Genomic DNA, 15,865 nt, shown 5'->3' with positions numbered 1-15,865 from the left:
TTGCTCCCAAACTGTGTATATATACAATTTTCTATGTTCCTTTTTTTTTTGTGGTAACTAAGATGAATATTTTAATTAGATAAGTTATATGAAAAAGAGGAGAATCATGTCTCAATAAAAGCCAAACACTGCACCGTGGCTGCTCGTTCTTTCCTGACTCTGACAACGAATGTTAAACAAACCAAGCGGCCCCTCGGAGGGTGATGCTCCGGTATCCCGGCAGGGGTGCCGCTCCGGTTCCCGCGCTGCTTGGAACAATCCCCGCGGATAAAACCCCCGGAGCCTTTACGGGAAAGCAGCTTCGCGCTTTCCCGGGCGGGGTCGGGACCACCGGGACCCCTTCCCGGGACCACCGGGACCCTTCCCGGGACTACCGGGACCCCTCCCCGGGAGCAGCGGGACCTCTCCCCGGGAGCAGCGGGACCCCTCCCGGGACCACCGGGAGCCCTCCCCGGGACCTCTCCCCGGGACCACCGGGACCCTTCCCGGGGACCACCGGGACCCCTCCCCGGGACCTCACCCCGGGACCCCTCCCCGGAACCACCGGGACCTCTCCCCGAGAGCAGCGGGACCCTTCCCGGGGACCACCGGGAGCCCTTCCCGGGGACCACCGGGACCCTCCCCGGAACCTCTCCCCGGGAGCAGCGGACGGTTCGCGGGCTCAGCACGTGCAGAGCCGGGCCCCGCCCACATGGGCGTGGCCACGGGACAACGGGCCTATCACAGGAGCCCGTGGGCGTGGCTATGGCTACAGGGCGTGCCCAATGCATATATTATGACGTCAGCTCAAGGGCGTGTCTCTTCGCGCGTTGTGGGCGTGGTTTAGGTGACATGGGGGCGTGTCCTGGTGCTTTGTGGGCGTGGTCTCGGCGCCGCGCATGCGCGCTGGGCGGTCCCGGCGCGGCCATGGCGCACGGGCACGGGCCCGGCCGGTGCCGCTGCTGCGGGGAGGAGGCGGCGGAGCGCGGCGCGGCCTGGGGGCTGTACCTGCGCATCGACCGGCAGCGCCTGCAGTGCCTCAACGAGCGCCGCGAGGGCTCCGGAGCGACCGTGTTCCGCCCCTGGGAGGAGCGCGGGGACCGCTCACAGGTAGGGCCGGCAGCGGCGGTGGGAGCGGGGGGTGCGTTGGAAAGAGGGTGGGCAGCAGGGCAGGGAAGGGAACCCGCCCCTCGGTCCCGGGGAGGCACAGCTGGAGGGCTGTGTCCCGGTCTGGGGTCCTCAGGACAAGATAGGGAGCTGCTGGAGGGGGTCTAGTGGAGGCCACGAAGGTGATTTGGGGTCTGGAGCATCGCCCTGATGAGGAGAGATTGTGGGAGCTGGGCCTGGTCGGTCTGGAGAAGGGAAGGCTGAGAGGGGATCCCGTCAATCCGGAAAATATCCCCAAGGGGTGTCAGAGGATGGTGCCAGAGTGTTCAGTGAGAGGATGAGGAGCGATGGCCATAAACTAAAACACGAGTTCCACCCCTTCTTTCCATGAGGGTGGACAGAGCCCTGGAACAGCTGCCCGGGGAGGGCTGGAGTCTCCCTCTGTGGGGACATCCCAAACCCACCTGGAGGCATTCCTGTGTCACCTGCTCCAGGTGACCCTTCCTGGGCAGGGGGATTGCACTGGATCATCTCAGAGGTCGCTTCCAATCCTAAATACTCTGGGATTCTGTGAGCGAGGTACAGTGGTGCCCCCTGAACCCCACTGAGGTGACCCCCCGTGCTCCCTCCACCTGTCCCCACGTTCCCCCTGCTGTCCCCTGTGCTCCCCCACCAGTCCCTGTGTGCCCAGGGCCAGCCCTGACCTGCTCCTCTCTCTCCCCAGTTCGTCGAAAGCGACGATGACGAGGAGCTGCTCTTCAACATCCCGTAAGTTCTGTCCCCAAGCACCTCTGGCACCGTTCTGGCTGCTGGCAGGGCGTGTTCCTCACCTGGCAGCGAGGCACTGGGGCTGGTTTGGAGAGGCCAGAGGTGAAAACCCCGCTCTGTGTGTCCGGGCAGGTTCACGGGCAGCGTGAAGTTAAAAGGAGTCATTGTGATGGGTGAGGACGATGGGACGCACCCGGCTGAGATGAGGCTGTGAGTAAAACCAGCTCCCCCTTCCTCAGAGGGGTTGGGTGTTGTGGGGGCAAACTGGTGCCATTGTGAGAAGACAGAAGTCAATCCAGTTTCTAGCAGGGAACACCACTGGCAGTGCTGATGGATGGGCAGGAATCCCAACCTGCTGTTCGTAACTCCCTGGGTTTCCCTCTTGTCTTGCCAGGTTCAGGAACATTCCTCACATGTCCTTTGATGACACAGCCAAGGAAGCAGAGCAGACCTTCAGCCTGAGCCGGGATCCCTCGGGAGAGCTGGAATATCCCACCAAGTACGAGACAGACCCTGGGGCGTGGGGGCTGCTCCTCCCTGGCACAGCAGCTCTGTCCGGCCTTCCAAATTTAGGAAAGGGTCAGCACAGCTGCCCTCAGTAGGATTTGCCTCCCCAGCTCTTTCCTGTCCTCTGGAACCTCTTTCCCAGAGCCTGGGGGGGGGGAGAAGCTGTGTTGGCAGCCCAGGAATTCTTGGGGTGCAGAATCGTCCTGGGGTGCAGAATCATCCTGGTGTCCTGTCCCCAGCTCCTGGCTGACCCACAGGTGTGAGGGAAAACCCCCCTTGCTCCCAAGTCTGGCTCAGATCAGGGGGAGCTGCACATGGTGTGGGAGCCTGGGAGGTGGGGGAGTGGCAGCTCCGGTCTCAGGGTGTGTTTTCTTTCAGAATTGCCCGTTTCTCCAATGTTTACCACCTCTCCATGCACTTCCCAAAGAACTTCGGAGCAGAGACAACGAAGATTTTTTACATAGGCCTGAAAGGGGAGTGGACAGAGGTGAGCGAGAGCAGAGAGCAACCAGAGTGTAAGAAGGGCTGTAGATCATGGGTCGATTCCAGTTCTAGCAGAGAGAAGGGAGTGTGGGTAGTGTGATGGACAATCTGTGAGATGGGAATTGCTCAGCTCCTGCCAGCCAGGTGTTCAGGGGGGACGGGAATCCTGCTTTCCCTGGATTTAACACATTCCATCTCCACCCAGGCTCATCGCCACGAAGTCACCATCTGCAACTACGAAGCCTCGGCGAACCCGGCCGACCACAAGCTGGAACAAATCACCCCCCAGACTCACTTCATCTCCTAACGGGGCTGCCGGAAGCCTGCCTGCCGCAGGAACGGCTTGCCGAGGCGCCGGATCAGCTCCACGTTTCTGGGACAGACACAGCAGCGCGCTGTGAGGCGGCCCCGGGCCCGAAGGAGGCGGCGGAGCCGCTCTGGAGGCGCCGCCCGCGGGCAGCGTGTGCGGGGCCGGTACCGGCTGTGACTGACAATAAACACGCTGCGGTGCAGAGCTGTGCGCTGTCCCTGAGTGCGGGTCGCGGTCCTGCTGTGTCCGCGGGTGGCGCCGGCGCTGAGGCGGGGAGGGCGGTGGAGGCCGGGGCCTGTCCCCTTAACCCGTCAGCCGCCGGGGGCAGGGCGCTGTGGGAAGGCCGGAGCCTTTCGCCGATAAGCGCCTGTGGGCCTGGTCGGGGCTGAGGTCGGGGCCAGAGCCGGGGCCGTCCCCACCGCGGGACCCGAGCGGGACCCGGTGCCCGTTTCCACCATGGCCGCCCCGTCCCGCCCGGCGCCGCGCGACGTCACTTCCGCCGCGCTGCCGGAAGTTCCGGTGGGAGCGCGTCAGGGGGGAGCCGCGAGGAGCGCGCGCGCCGGGCCGCGGGAGAGGTGCGGGCGGGGGGGGGGGGGCGGCACGTACCACCGGGGCGCGGCGGGGGGGGGGGGCGGAACCGGGCAGCGGCGCGGCGGGGGGGGACGTACCACTGCTGCGGGCGGGGGGGGCGGAAGGGGGGGTGTGTTCCGTGAGGGCCGCGGGGATGGGGGGGGGGAGCGGCGGGGCCCTTCCCGGGGTTTAACGGGGAATTAACGGGGAGAAGGCCGGGGGAGTCGCCGGGGGTCCGCGATTGTGGCTTGGCGGGTGCCGGTGCGGTAACGGGGGAGCGCTGAGGACTCGCAGCCTGCAGGGAACCCGCCCCCCCAAAGCCCCGGTTTTGGCGGAAAACCGGCGGTCCCGGCCGCGGGGATCCCGCCTCCATCCGCTCCCAGGCGGGATTTCTCCAGCCCCCGCTGGATTCCGCTCCCTGCGGGGCTGCGGGCCCCGGGCGGCGGGCAGGCTGAGGCACGGTAATTAATGCTAATTAACGATTGATGAGCGCGTCCCCGCCGCCGTGTCACTGGTGCGGCCGGCTTGGGGTGCGACACCTCCAAACAGCCCAAATGGGACCCAAATTCACCTCCTGGTTCTGTGTTGGTGCCTTTACACCCGCACAGGCACGGCTGAGGGCTTTGAGCCTTCCCGTTGCTCGGGGTTCCCGTTGTGTTCGCTCCAGCAGCGGGGCGGGATCATCCCAGGGGATCATCCCAGGGAATCATCCCAGGGGATCCCCAGGTGCGGAATCATCCCAGGCGATCCCCAGGTGCGGTGCTTGGGGCAGCTCTGACCATCCCAAGCTCTGCTTTCCCTGGAGATTCCCAACAAGGCAGCGCTCAGGGAGCGCATCCCATCACCTGCCAGGGCAAGATGCTTTTATTTCTGGCTCTGTGTCCCCGCCAGGGTTCTTGGCAGGTGCGGTGGCTCCTGGCCGGTTGTTTTGCCCCTGGAGTACACACGAGCACGTGGGCCGTGTGTCTGTGTCAGATCCGGGGAGCTGCTCGTTCGCGGTGTTTTTATTTGAGTCGGGAAGCCGCTGACGAGCAGTCGGTGGAACGAGCTGGGCAGGTCTTGGCCGGCTGCTGGGAGAGGGACCAGGCTGTTTCTCGTGGGTAAGGCTGGCTGCTGGGGTTCCCGGATTTTGGGAGGGTTTGGGGTGATCCTGTGTCGCCTCGACCCGCTGGGGGAGGTGAAGCTGGAGCAGAGTGTGGAGGATGAGGAAAGGCCACCCGAGGGGCAGCTCTGCTTTTTGTGACAGGGACAGGACTCTGGAGCGGCTGGAGCTGTGCCAGAGGGGGTTTAGGGTGGATTTCAGGGAAAGGTTCTTCCTCCAGAGGCTGCTGGGCACTGCCCAGGCTCCCCAGGGAATGGGCACGGCCCTGAGGCTGCCAGAGCTCCAGGAGCGTTTGGGCAGCGCTGCCAGGGATGCCCAGGGTGAGGTTGTTGGGGTGTCTGTGCAGGGCCTGGGGCTGGGCTGGATGATCCTTCATCCTTTCCAGCTCGGGATATTCTGTGATCGTGCTCCAGAGGCTGATCCCGCTCCTGGGGATGATGGCAGTGCCTTAACCAAGCTCTGATCTAATTAGTCCTGGTGGGTCGATGGGATCAGGGAGGCCTCGTGGGGTGCTGGAGTTGTGATTTGTGATGTAGTGGGAACAAACACCGTGGACTGTTGTGGCTGAAGGTGTCGTGGGAGCTGTCAGCTCTGCGGGATCTGGGATTCAGGAGGTGACAGGACAGCGGTGGTGACCCTGCCTGCTGTCCTGGGCAGGGTGTCATCCATCACTGGGGGCACTCAGATCAGCTCCCAGTGCTCTGGTTCATCCTAAACAGCTCCATAAAACAGGGCTGGACCTTTATTGGTGCAGCAGAGCCTGTGCTGCTGTGTGCCAAGAGTTTCCTGCTTCCTGGTCAGAGCAGATGTGGGTCAGGCTCCGGGAGGGCATGGAGGGATGCAGGAAAGCAGGGATGCTGAGGCTGCGCTGCCTGGGCAGCCACAGGAGTAACTTTGGCTCTGAGCTGTAATTTCCAGGCTAATTTTAACACTTCCAGCCCCCCACGCGCCCGTCCCGCCGCTGCCACGCGGGGAGCGTTTGCTGCTCCTGGACTCTCCAGCACTGCCAGCTCGGAGTGTGAGGTGTCCCAAGGGCTTCAACATCAAAGCCTTCACCTGCTCTTTAATTTTCCCCCAGAACAGCTGCTCCTCTGGACTGAGCAGTTGCTGAAGGGGCGGGTGAGAGGTTTGTTTTCCTGCCTCACCTCTGTGTCCCGCAGGTGCCAGTGTCGATCCCTCTCGGTGTATGTGTGGTAACAACATGTCTGTCCCCCTCCTCGCCGACGCTGTCACCGTGTCAGGGGCAGAGCGGGAGACCGCCGCGGTAAGGGCTGCACCCTCCCTCCCTCCCTCCCCTGCTGCTCCCCCTTGGAAAACAGGGAGCTGCTTCCAGCAGGTTCAGAGGAGCCCAGCATGGGGAAGGCAGGGTCATCGAGGGCTCTGTGGCTGTCCTTGGGCTGGGCTGTTTGCTCCAGTGTGGGAGGCTTAGGGGTTGCTGGAGCTGGAGATGAAAAGCCTGCGGAGGTGGATTTGTGAGTCCTTGGTGATACAGGGGAGGAATTGCTCCCTGTGAGGGTGGGGAGGCCCTGGCACAGGGTGCCCAGAGCAGCTGTGGCTGCCTCTGGATCCCTGGCAGTGCCCAAGGCCAGGCTGGATGGGGCTTGGAGCAGCCTGGGACAGTGGGAGGTGTCGCTGCCCATGGTGGGGGTGGCACTGGACGGGCTTTGAGGTCCCTTCCAACCCATTCTGGGATTCAGTCTGGGCCTCTGCTCTGGTGGGTGCTCCTTGTCCCTCTGCTGTGCAGAGGAGCTGGGACCTGCCTGTGGCAGCTCTGTGGCAGGATGACATCCCTGACCCACCCATCCGCTGTGCTCCAGCAGCACAGACGTGTCCTGAGCTAATTTGAGCCTCTTCCAGTTGGTGACTAAGTGTCCATTTGCCACCTCCCTGCCAGCCCAGCCCAGCCCAGCCCTGCCCCGTCCCAGGGCACCACTCTCACACCAGCTAATTCCCTTCCTTCTCTGTTTAACAGGTCATTTTCCTACATGGCCTTGGAGACACGGGGTGAGTATCCCTGGAGCTGGCTCCAGCTGGGATGTGTGGTTTGCCAAATGCAGATCCTGGCTTTTTGCTGCTGCTTTCCTCTGGGGACATCTTTGGGATTTGTGTGGGGCTTTGGGCTGGGGTCGGCAGCCATTCCTGCACCAGCCTCGCAGGGAAAGGCAGGGAATTGCTGCTGGCAGCTGTCTGCACTTGAATATTTATGATCCCGGCAGCCTGGCAGCCCCCCACCCCCCGCGGGTGGATTTTGTGCTGCCTTCAGGGATTGCTGATAAGCACTGCGGCTTTTCCAGTCCTTGGCAGGGCTGACAGCTGGGCTGGGCCCGGACCAGAGCATCTCTGTTGTGCAAGGCCACCTCAGAGGTCCCAGGGTGGTGACAAAGGGCTTCTCCCTGTCCAGGAGATTCCCGCCTCCCTGTCCTCCCTGCCTGCAGCTCCGGGGCTTTGTGTGCTGCCCTCAGAGGGGATCGGTGTTGGGGGGGCTTCACGGGGGGTTTAGGCTGCCTGGGTGGGTAAAATAAGCTCAGGGGAGGGGTTGGGGGGCAGCAGCCTCAGGAAGATGGCTTGGACAAGCCTTGGCCTCATCTCTCCTCCCATCCCTCCCCAGGCACAGCTGGGCCGATGCTCTCTCCTCCATTCGCCTCCCCTACGTGAAATACATCTGCCCTCACGCGTAAGTGCTGCCCTGGGGAGGCTGGGGGGCTTCTTGGGGGGCCCTGAGGCTGCCAAGGCTCCTGGGGGAGGCAGGTGGTGGCCTGAGCCCAGCAGGGCTGCCCAGCCAGGCTGGCTCTGCTGCTGTGGCTGGTTCCTGCTGCAGGCACAGCTGTTCCCACAGAGCTGAGCAGCACCAGAGGCTCTTTTCTTTCCCCTCCTGTCCTGTTTCTCCCTGGTGGCTGCAGGGAAGGACGAAGGCACTGGAGCTCTCTGTGCATCCCCTGGTCAGGCAGGAGGGGGCCCAGCAGGAGAGGGAGAGGGGTCAGTCCTCCTGCTCCCCTCAGACCTGAGCTAAACCACCCAAAACGTTCCTCCGCAGGCCCCGGATCCCGGTGACCCTCAACATGAAGATGGTCATGCCCTCCTGGTCAGTGCTTTGGGGGACAGGGCTGGGTGGGACCCTTTTGGGGAGTGAGAGGGATGGGGAGACAAAATCCACTGTCCTGTTGGGGCCAGGGAAGGGCAGAGCACACCCAGCTCCTGCCTCCCCACGCTCTGGGTGCTGGGAGAGGTTTGGGCTGACCCTGCTGCTTCTCCCAGGTTCGACCTGATGGGATTGACTCCAGATGCACCTGAGGATGAAGCTGGGATCAAGAAAGCTGCAGAAAACAGTAAGGAGCTTTGGGGAGGGGGGAGTGCTGAGCTTCTGGGTGCCTCTCCCTCGCTGGGACTGGAGCAGGTGTCTTCCTTCCACCTCTCCTTTGTTTCTGCTCTGCTGCCATCCCAGCAAACCTTTCCCCTGGGATCTTTGGCACCTGCCTGTCCCTGATGTGCACCCTGAGGTGTGGGGTGATGCTTTTTAGCCCCCCTCCCCTTCCACTGACCCATTTCTCCCATTTCCTTCCAGTTAAAGCAATCATTGAGCACGAGATGAAGAACGGCATCCCCCCCAACCGCATCATCCTGGGGGGCTTCTCACAGGTGAGATCAGGATCAGGACCCCAATTCCTGCTCCAAATCCTCACAGGGAGGTGGTGCATGGGTGAGCTGGGTCTGAGGCCATCCCTGGATCCCCCTGGTTGCCCCATGGCACTGATTGCACCCTCCCCTCCTGCAGGGCGGTGCCTTGTCGCTGTACACGGCTCTCACCTGCCAGCACCAGCTGGCCGGGATCGTGGCACTCAGCTGCTGGCTCCCGCTCCACAAGGCCTTCCCACAGGTACCCCACGGGCAGGGACCCTCAGGATGGGGCAGTTTCCCCACTGGAGCTCTCCAGTTTTCCAGCAGCTCTCCCTCGTGAGGAGGGGAGCTGCTGGGTGAGGTGTTGGGGACACAAACAAAGCACCTGCTTGGTGTCCCCTCACCTGGGCACCTCTGAGTGTCCCCTCCTCTGGCAGGCGGCGAACAACGGCGTGAACAAGGACATCGCCATCCTGCAGTGCCACGGGGAGATGGATCCCATGATCCCCGTGCGTTTTGGGGCCCTCACTGCCGAGAAGCTCAAGTCTGTTGTCACCCCCACCAAGGTGCAGTTCAAAACCTACCCCGGCGTGATGCACAGTTCCTGTCCTCAGGTCAGTGCTGGGGCTGCAGGGAGGGGATGGGACCCCCTGGGTGGTCATCAGTGATGGGACCCATGGGAATGGCCTGGAGCTGTGTCAGGGGAGGGTTGGGATGGATTTCAGGGAAAGGTTCTTCCCCCAGAGGCTGCTGGGCACTGCCCAGGCTCCCCAGGGAATGGGCACGGCCCTGAGGCTGCCAGAGCTCCAGGAGCGTTTGGACAGCACTGCCAGGGATGCCCAGGCTGGGATTTGGGGTGTCTGTGCAGGGCCTGGGGCTGGGCTGGGTGATTCCTGTGGGTCTCTTCCCTTTGGGATCTTTGGGACCAACCCCAGCACTGTGGGTCAGGCAGGGTGGGGAACACATGAGATCTCTTTGTTCCTGACTTCCCCCGGGGGAGGCTGCAGAGCCTCGGGTCCCGTTCCCGGGGCACAGCCCGGCCTTTGGGGAGCCCCGGAGCCGACGGGCTGCGCACTCCCCGCAGGAGATGATGGCGGTGAAGGAGTTCATCGAGAAGCTGCTGCCCCGCATCTGAGCGGAGCCGCTCGGGACTGTCGCCGGGGCGGGGGCCGAGGTCGCCGCCGCCCGTCTGCCCCCGTGACCCGCCCGCTGCAAACGGAAGCCATGGCCCCCCACCGCACCTCCCGCCCGTGCCCGCGCCCCGCACCGCGTCCCCTCCGGCCGGGGGTGCCCGCCCGCCCCGCTGCTCCCGGAGCCCACATCGGAGCTGGCTAAGGCGAGTCTGGGAGGGGCCTCTTCTCTCCTGCTCTGGCTCCGAGCGCTTCCCGGGGGGAAGTCACCGTCCCCTCGGCCCTCCGCGGGGCTGGCACGGCGCGGGTGAGGTTTTCCTCTTGGGTTTGGGGTTTTTGTACCAGTATTAGGGGCGGGACGTGCCCGGCTGCGGCGGGAGGAGCGGGGCAGGGCTGGGGCACCTTGGGCGCTCTCGGCCTCCGCTCAGGCGACTCACGGGTTTTCAGTCAGAGCTCAGGAACCCGGGACTCCCCTGCGGACGCCTCCAGGCCCCGGGGCAGGCTCTGCCCTGGGCTGGCACCGCCAAAGGCTGCCCGGGGCCGGCAGGGAGGGTCAGTGCAGCTCCCGCACCTCCTGCACGGCCCTGCCTGTCACACACGCACACTCCCCTCAACCATCGGCCTGGGGCAGCTCTGCCCTCCTGAGATAATCACCTCCTTCCTGCTGCTCCTCCTCTTGTTGCTTTTACAATCTCCATCTCCTCCTCCTCAGCCCCGCGGGTCCCAGCGGCATCTCCCCCATCCCCCAGCCCAGCTCTGCACCCTCGGAGCCCCCAGGCTTCGTTTACACTCACGGAGCCATCGGCCCCGTCTTCAGTGTCTCTCTTGCTGCTACTTGTCCTTCCCTGTGGACTTGGGCTGACTCGGGGAGGGAGAGGTGAGGTGGGGTGCCCGGACCCCGGGTTTGGCTCCTGGTGCAGCTGGAAGGAGCAGCTTTGCTCGCAGCCATCATCTCACCGGCATCTGAGCCCGGGTGCTGCTGTTCCCCATCCTCTGTGCTTCCGGGGATCTCCTTGCTCCCTGGGACTGGGGGCTCTGGCCCCCCCATGTACAATCACCAGTGTCCCTCACCTGTGGCTTGTCCCCTCCCGAGTGCTTGCATCGTGCTGGGGTGCGGGGCCAGGCCCGTCCCTGGCAGCTCCCCGGGCACAGGCCCCGAATGTCTCCTCTGGGGGGGCTCCTGGCCGACCCTCCCCTCCCACAGGGCCCAGGGCAGTGGCTGTGGAGCAGCTCTGCCCTCACCCCCTCTTCCCCTGGGCTGAGCCCCCGCCCGGGGCTGATCATGGCTTTTAAAACACCCCCACATTCATTCCCCTGGCCCCAGGGCTGGCCCCGCTCCCCCTGCCCAGCCCCAGGGAGCCTCTGCCCGGTGCCCCGGGGCCAGCGAGGCGAGGGCTGCCTGGGGCTGCCTCGGGAGCTGCTCCGGGGGGCTCTGGGGGGGCTCAGCCCCAGCAGTTGTGCTCCAGCCCTGCTCTCCCTGCCCGGGATGCACAAAGCAATAACGGCCCTCCGGAGAGTCGGAGCGTGGGGCCCGCCCTCGGCTGGGCTCTTGGCTTGGGCTTTGCTTCGGGTTTTAGTTTCTGCCACTTTTAGGAAGTCTGAAACAGCAGAGCTGCTGCTGGCACCAGGGGGAGCCCGGCTCTGCCCCTGCCCTGGGCTCTGCCCCTGCCCTGGGCTCTGCCCTGCTGGCTCTTCTATGCTGTGTTTTAATGCTGCTGTGCCCCGGCCCCCCCTGCTCGGCTGGGGGGGGCACGAGAGGGTGGCAGGGGTGGGACTGCAGCTCCTTGGGATCACCAGGGGCTGGCAGGGGTGGGATTGCAGCTCCCTGGGGGCTCCAAGGGCTGGTGATGGACAGACTGACCTGTTTGACTGTGAACTGGAACCGTGTGCGATGGGGGGGGCCCGGGACCATCCCTGGGGGCCCCGCTGGGCCCCTCTGCAGAGCATTCCTGCTCACTCCCTGCCCGAGCAGTGCCGGGACTCCGGGAGGGAGAACGGCTTCTCTCCATTCCTCAATACAGCTTTGGGTTTTTTTTCTTTCGGGTTTTTTTTTGGTTTTGTTTTTCTTCTCTCGTCTTCCTTGTACATGTTTGGGGTTTTTGTGTGTGTGTGCGTGCGTTCCACAGAGAATCAAGGTGAAATAAATCCTCAACCTATCCCAGAGCTGAGCTGGCGTCATCCCTGGCCAGGCAGGATGAGAGATTTTGGGGGGGAGTGGGGTTGGCACGAGGCCCCAGGGTGCCATTTTTAGGGGCAGCAGCTCTGGCTGAGGGGAAGCAGAACAAAGCTGCCACTTAGAAAGTAGGAAAGTTTATTTAAAAACAAATCAAAAGCTCAATTCATAATTTAGGAGCATAAGTTATTCATCCAGCTGACAGCACACGGGGCTGCCTGCGTCATCCCTGCCCTGTGGAGCCCTGGGAGCTGCCAGGAATAAATAGGAGCAGTGTGGGACAGGGGGGCAGAGCCGGCTCCTGGGCAGCCTTTGGCAACGGGGTTTGGGAAGTGGCTGCCACAGGAGGCCAAACCAGGCACCGAAAGGGGGCTGTGGGCAGCCAGGACAGGCTGGCACAGCCCTGGGCAGGGGCTTCTCTGGCTCAGCAGGAGAGGTGGGAGATGAGATTTGGTCCCCAAAACCACACTGAGGGTCAGGGAAAAGGGGGGGTGGAGGAAGCCCTTGGCCCTGGAGCCCAGGCCTGGGGAAATGAGCCACGGTGGCCTTGGAATGTGAGTGGTCCCTGTGAGAGATTCCTGGTGCCCTCTCTGTGCCAGGTGGGGCAGGAGGGAACGGGGGGTCTGCTGCAGTTTGGGCTCAGCAGGACTCAGAGGTCCCAGTGCTGGATGCAGCCACTGCCCAGGGCACAGGCAGGGCCCAGCAGCACCTGCTCCCAGCCAGGGCTGGCACCAGCCCCTGGGTCTTCCCATGGCGGGTTCCATGCCCGGGGTGCCAAACCAGGCCCTGGCTCTGTTCTCCATTGTGGTTCTGCTCTGTGAGATGCAAGGACCTGGGGAGATGAGGATGAGGAGAGGAGAGGCCGAGGATGCTCCAGCCTTCCTGCCCCGTGCCAGAGGCAGGAGGGGGAGCTGGAACTGCTCTCCCAGGATGGTGACAGCTCTGGGAAGGTGGCAGGGCTGGCTCAGAGCAGCCCCCAGGCCCGGCCAGCCCTCGGCCACGGCTCAGTTCTTGCTGAAGCCCGTGGGGTTCTGCAGCTGCCACCGCCACAGGTCCTCACCTGGAACAGGCAGAGGGGAGGTGAGGGAGGACAGGGGCCTGGCAGTGCCCAGCATGCCAGGGAGGGGATGCCCTTACACATCTTGTCCAGACCAAAGGCAGCTTTCCAGCCCAGCTCCCGCTCGGCCAGCGCGGGGTCAGCGTAGCAGGAGGCCACGTCTCCCTCCCGCCGGGCCGTGATCCGGTACTTGATCTGCAGGGAGAGCAGCACCGTGGGCTCCAGGGGCTCCCAGAGGGGCTGAGGGAACGCTGCCAGAGCTGCTGTGGGGGCATCAGGGTGTCTGTGGGAGCAGCTGTGCCCAGGACCCTGCAGGTCTGCCCTTACCTCCCTCCCCGAGGCTTTCTCCATGGCCCGGACCATCTGCAGCACGGAGTAGCCGGTGCCTGTGCCCAGGTTGTAGACCTGGGAGGAGGATAAGGGACATGCATCAAGGGGAGAAGGGCCAGGCTCCCCTTCAGCCCCCATCAGGAGCCCCACACCCCCCAGGGCTGGCAGCAGCCCAAGGTTGGTACCTTGCAGCCACAGTTCTCCTTGAGCTTCTTCAGAGCAGCGATGTGGCCCTTGGCCAGATCCACGACGTGGATGTAATCCCTGACTCCTGGGGGATGCAGAGGGTGAGGGCAGAGCCCGGGGTGCAGCCAGGGATTTGGGAATCTGAAATTGCGCCCGTCCCGTGACGCACCCGTTCCATCGTCCGTCTTGTAGTCGTTCCCAAAGACGCTCAGGAATTCCCGGCGTCCCACGGCCACCTGCACAGAGGGACAGGCCCATGGGAGCCCTGCCACCCTGGGCCCCCTCCCTGTGAACCCCCAAGGGCTGTGGGGGTGATACCTGTGCCACGTAGGGCATGAGGTTATTGGGGATCCCCTGAGGATCTTCTCCGATCATCCCCGACTCGTGGGCGCCGATGGGGTTGAAGTAGCGCAGGAGGACGGCGTTCCAGTCCTGGGGACACACGGACGGGGCCGCCGGGTCACCCCCGTGGGTGGGGACAGACCTGGGCTGCAGCCCCATGGGGCAGCTCCTCACCCTCTCTGCTTTGCAGAGATCCCGGATCATCTCCTCGATAAAGAACTTGGATTTGCCGTAGGGGTTGGTGCAGCCCCCGACCGGGTGCTTCTCGTCCAGGGGGAGGTACTTGGGGTCCCCGTAGACGGTGGCAGAGCTGCTGAACACGATGTTCCTCACGCCGTGGGCCTTCATGGTCTGGGAGAAGGGAAGGGCCAGCACGGATCCCGCTCAGTGCCTGTGCCAGCCCTCCACAGGCGCCGGCAGGTCCCGGGACAGGGAGGAACCCCAGGGAGCAGCGCAGGATCGCTGCTGGCTCCTCTCACCTCCAGCAGCCGGATGGTCCCGGTGAGGTTCACTCTGTAATATTCCAGAGGCTTCTGCACAGACTCCCCCACGGCCTTCAGCCCCGCAAAGTGCATCACGGCCGAGAAACGGTGCTGCAGGGGGAAACGGGCTGGGCACCAGTGCCACGGCAGCAGGGGAGGGGAGCTCCAGGCAGGAACCAGCCAGAACTCCCCCAGGAGCTCCGTTCAGGCAGCCCAGGGGGCTCCATGGCCCACAGGAACGTGGGGCACAGCGTTTCCTCCCTGCTCCCGTGGCTCCCACCCCTAGCACGGAGCCCAGGAGGCACCCAGGGCACTGCAACTCCTGCTCTCACCTTCCTGAAGAGCTCCTGCAGTGCGGCCTCGTCCGTGATATCGAGCTCCTGGAAGAGCACGGGCTGGTGCACGATGTCCTGCACGCGCCGGAGGCTCTCGGGGAGCTCCTCTGATCCTGGGGGATGGAGGGGAGTGAGGAATTGCTGGAGTCGGGCACAGCCCGAGCCAGGATGGGGCTCCCCGTACCTCGGATGGCGTTGTGGAAGTTGTCGATGACCACGGGGACATACCCAGCCTGCAGCAGCTCCAGCACGCAGTGGCTGCCGATGTAGCCGGCGCCGCCCGTCACCAGGATCTTCTCTGCCATGGCTCCCTGCGGGGGAAAAGCCCCAGATCCTTCAGCTGCGGGGTGGGCACAGCTCGGACGCTGTCACGTCAGCACGGCCTCCAGGTACTTCCAGGAGGGACCAGGTGTGGCCAGCCTGGTCACACCTCCCGGACACGGGGGTGCCACATCCCGGACACAAGGCCAGGTTCTTCCTGTTAAACCCAGCCGAGCTCCTGGGCTCACCCATTTCCCTCAGGCTTTACCCAAAGGGCAGGAGTTCTCATTATTAATTAATTAATTGATTAATTGGGGCGGTCTCAACAGGGGTATCAGCTGTGCCCTTCACCCATTCCGTGTTTCTCCCCCAGCTCCTAAACACGGTCCCAGCCTCCCCCCCCAGTGCTGGCCCCACTCCACGTCTCCTCCCCAGGAAGGTGGACTTTGGGGCACTGCAAAGCGCAGCCACGTCCGTGGGACCCGGCGGCTCCGTCGCGGGCAGGACCCACGGTGTTCCCAGGGGATGTGGAGCCAGAGCCGGGAGATTTCCCCCCAGGAGCTGCGGCTCGGGCTGGAACCCAACCTGAGCCCCCCAGCCGGGCCCGCCCCGGGGCTGCGGGAGGGAACAGCACCTGGGCCAGGTGGGAGAGGGCGGGGAAGGCAAAACAACGCGGATTTGAGCAGGGAAGCGCGGCCAGGGCCGGGAGGGACCGGAGGAGCCGGGCCCGGCGGCAGAAGGTACCCCGGGGAGTGGATTCCTTCCCGGGGCTGAAATCACCCCAGGGGCCCGGAGAGACCCCGGAGTCTGGATTCATCCCAGGGCCTGGAATCACCCCAGGGACCCATGGAGACCCGAAACCCCGGGGGTTTGGGTTCTCCCTACCAAAGGAAGCAGGGCAGGGCAAGGCAGCACGTCCGTCCCCCTGCCCGCTCCCCGATCCTTCCCGGTCCCCCCCGCTCTCTCACCCTCCGCTGCCGCCGCTCCCGCTCAGCCCCGCGCGGGGCGCGGCCCCTTTAAGGCCGGGCCTTGGCCCCGCCCCCCCGGCTCCCCGCGCGCGGCTCCTCCATGGAAACGTGTCACGGCTACGGGGCGGCGGCGCGGACAAAACACCGCGGAGGGACGGCG

At 64.3% G+C, this 15,865-nt stretch overlaps 3 protein-coding genes across 3 annotated transcripts; 2 read left to right on the top strand and 1 right to left on the bottom strand.

Annotated features, from left to right (window-relative positions):
- Window positions 1-893: 893 nt before the first annotated feature.
- Window positions 894-3,348, top strand: PITHD1 (PITH domain containing 1). Its single transcript, XM_082296393.1, has 6 exons — window positions 894-1,089; window positions 1,811-1,854; window positions 1,987-2,064; window positions 2,249-2,353; window positions 2,740-2,848; window positions 3,050-3,348. Exons 1-6 carry the CDS (start codon window positions 907-909, stop codon window positions 3,149-3,151), a joined length of 621 nt encoding a protein of 206 aa, XP_082152519.1. The 5' UTR covers window positions 894-906; the 3' UTR covers window positions 3,152-3,348.
- A 331-nt stretch (window positions 3,349-3,679) lies between these two features.
- Window positions 3,680-11,611, top strand: LYPLA2 (lysophospholipase 2). The gene is made up of 10 exons (XM_082296450.1): window positions 3,680-3,729; window positions 5,987-6,090; window positions 6,799-6,830; window positions 7,435-7,500; window positions 7,861-7,908; window positions 8,082-8,152; window positions 8,389-8,462; window positions 8,599-8,700; window positions 8,879-9,055; window positions 9,526-11,611. Exons 2-10 carry the CDS (start codon window positions 6,013-6,015, stop codon window positions 9,574-9,576), a joined length of 699 nt encoding a protein of 232 aa, XP_082152576.1. The 5' UTR covers window positions 3,680-3,729; window positions 5,987-6,012; the 3' UTR covers window positions 9,577-11,611.
- A 936-nt stretch (window positions 11,612-12,547) lies between these two features.
- On the bottom strand, window positions 12,548-14,781 carry GALE (UDP-galactose-4-epimerase; the record flags this gene model as incomplete). Its single annotated transcript, XM_082296780.1, has 10 exons — window positions 12,548-12,804; window positions 12,882-12,996; window positions 13,129-13,206; window positions 13,317-13,402; window positions 13,487-13,553; window positions 13,636-13,749; window positions 13,834-14,010; window positions 14,139-14,252; window positions 14,474-14,589; window positions 14,661-14,781. The coding sequence occupies 10 exons, from the start codon at window positions 14,779-14,781 to the stop codon at window positions 12,749-12,751; spliced, it is 1,044 nt and encodes a 347-aa protein (XP_082152906.1). The 3' UTR covers window positions 12,548-12,748.
- Between the last annotated feature and the right edge of the window lie 1,084 nt (window positions 14,782-15,865).

The sequence above is a fragment of the Coloeus monedula genome (assembly GCF_965178545.1).
Source record: "Coloeus monedula genome assembly, chromosome: 24".
NCBI classification, from domain to species: domain Eukaryota; kingdom Metazoa; phylum Chordata; class Aves; order Passeriformes; family Corvidae; genus Coloeus; species Coloeus monedula.
The sequence above is the reverse complement of the archived record's forward strand: the minus strand, read 5'-3'. Positions and strand labels throughout refer to the sequence as shown.